At 41.4% G+C, this 1,657-nt stretch overlaps 1 protein-coding gene across 1 annotated transcript in view; it reads left to right on the top strand.

The window, feature by feature from the left end:
* ccdc14 (coiled-coil domain containing 14) overlaps positions 1 to 1,180 on the top strand; it is an 11,307-nt gene extending 10,127 nt beyond the window's left edge. Inside the window, exons 10-11 of the mRNA XM_053314496.1 lie at positions 264 to 366; positions 442 to 1,180. Coding sequence (XP_053170471.1) covers positions 264 to 366; positions 442 to 934 — 596 coding nt within the window. The 3' untranslated portion in view covers positions 935 to 1,180. The remainder of the gene's footprint in view (positions 1 to 263; positions 367 to 441) is intronic.
* Positions 1,181 to 1,657: the final 477 nt, after the last annotated feature.

The following is a 1,657-nucleotide window of genomic DNA, read 5'->3' as shown; positions in this document are numbered from 1 at the left end:
GCTGCCTATAAAATAATAATAGAACTATAATAAAGCATTCAGAACTATAGTGCGCATTGATTTCTTATCATCCTTTTTGTGTTTTTCTGTTATTTATAAACTGTTATGATGAGTTCCAAAGCTTGAGGTTAATGTTTTTAGAAATGATGACTGTACATGTACAGATGTGTCTGGGAAGAACATCATGTCAGCTGTAGATTGATTTACAATATGTGTATAGGTTTTTGTAGTGATATCATTCATATGTCTGTGTGTGTTTGTAGACTTGGAGGCCACTACATACAAGTTGGTGCACAGTGAGAGAGAGAAAAGTGAGTTGATCTCACTCGCCCAGCAAAGACTGGAAGAGATAGAAAAGCTCAACAGGTACAGTAGCAGCTGAATGAACTCAAACAGACTGTAGCAGAGAAGTCTCTTCTATGTCTCTTCTCTCTGTTTCAGGATTCTTCAGTGTCACGACTCATCTGATCATCACACACTTGTTAACAGCTCAGTGTCGGATGCTCCAACAACAAAGCGACATCAGCAGAGACAGGATCCAGCAGAGCTCCCCAAAGACCGCATCACTCAGTACTTGATGTCTTTGGATCAGCTGGAGCCCACACACATAGACGGCAATGTGTGTGTGGCTGCAGAGAGGGAAGAAGGAGAAAAGAAAGTGAGAGAAACATCATCACAGCCTTACATGAGGTCACACTGCCTCAGCTCAGATGAAGTCCAGTTATGTGGCCTGCAGCTGGGGAAGGAACGCAGGCGCTTGTTTGACTCCACACTCTCTCAGTGTGATGTGGAGACTGTCACATCTGAGTGGAGCTTGAGGTCAGGGTCGACCTTTGACACCAGAGATGAAGCAGCGTTCAGAGACGGTCTGGCAGCTCTGGATGCTAGCATAGCCAGTCTGCAGAATACTATTAAACTGGATTTGGGGAGATGATATTCACTCAGTTGACAGCTTGATTTTAAATGAGCTACTCTTGCTGTCGTGTTTTAATGTGATACAGTGTGATGTAATGTGATATTTAACATTGAAAATAAAGGATTGTTTTGATTTAGTCTGTTGAACTTAAAGACTGTGTAAAGTGAATTCAGACATTTTCTTCTAAACACATTAAATAGGTCATAAATGTATTTCTAAAAAAGGTGTAAAAAGCATTTCAACCATTTAGATTTGAATTGTGGAGCTAGGCTTCACAAACTGTTTCAACATATCACCATAATTAGCATAAACCTCCCCCCTGCTGCTGTAGAGGTATAAATACATTCAGCACACACTACTACTACTACAGTCTACAGTTAGCCAGTTAGCTGAGTTAACCGCCGAGCTAGCAGCTGAGTTAGCAGCAGAAAGCTCTCAGATGTAGCGTCCATGTTTCTGGTAGAGGTGGTGACTTTGATTGACAGGTGACACTTGGTAGGGGGCGGGGTTTCAACAAACATGGCGGGCACTCCCACAGTTTTTGGGAGCAGAGAAAGAGGCTGATTTTGAAGCCTAATATATATATTTTTTTTAATCATTCAAATTTGGCAGGGTGGTTGACAACACACTTTTCAGTGTTATGTCAAACTCAGAACACATATTTATTCTTACTGTACACAGACTTTAATGGTTTTGATGAAGACAGTCTGCTTTGTTTCAGCTGCTCCTGTGTGACTGTCT

The sequence above is a fragment of the Scomber japonicus genome, chromosome 24 (assembly GCF_027409825.1).
Source record: "Scomber japonicus isolate fScoJap1 chromosome 24, fScoJap1.pri, whole genome shotgun sequence".
In the NCBI taxonomy this organism is placed as follows: domain Eukaryota; kingdom Metazoa; phylum Chordata; class Actinopteri; order Scombriformes; family Scombridae; genus Scomber; species Scomber japonicus.
This window is presented reverse-complemented; position numbering and strand designations above follow the sequence as displayed.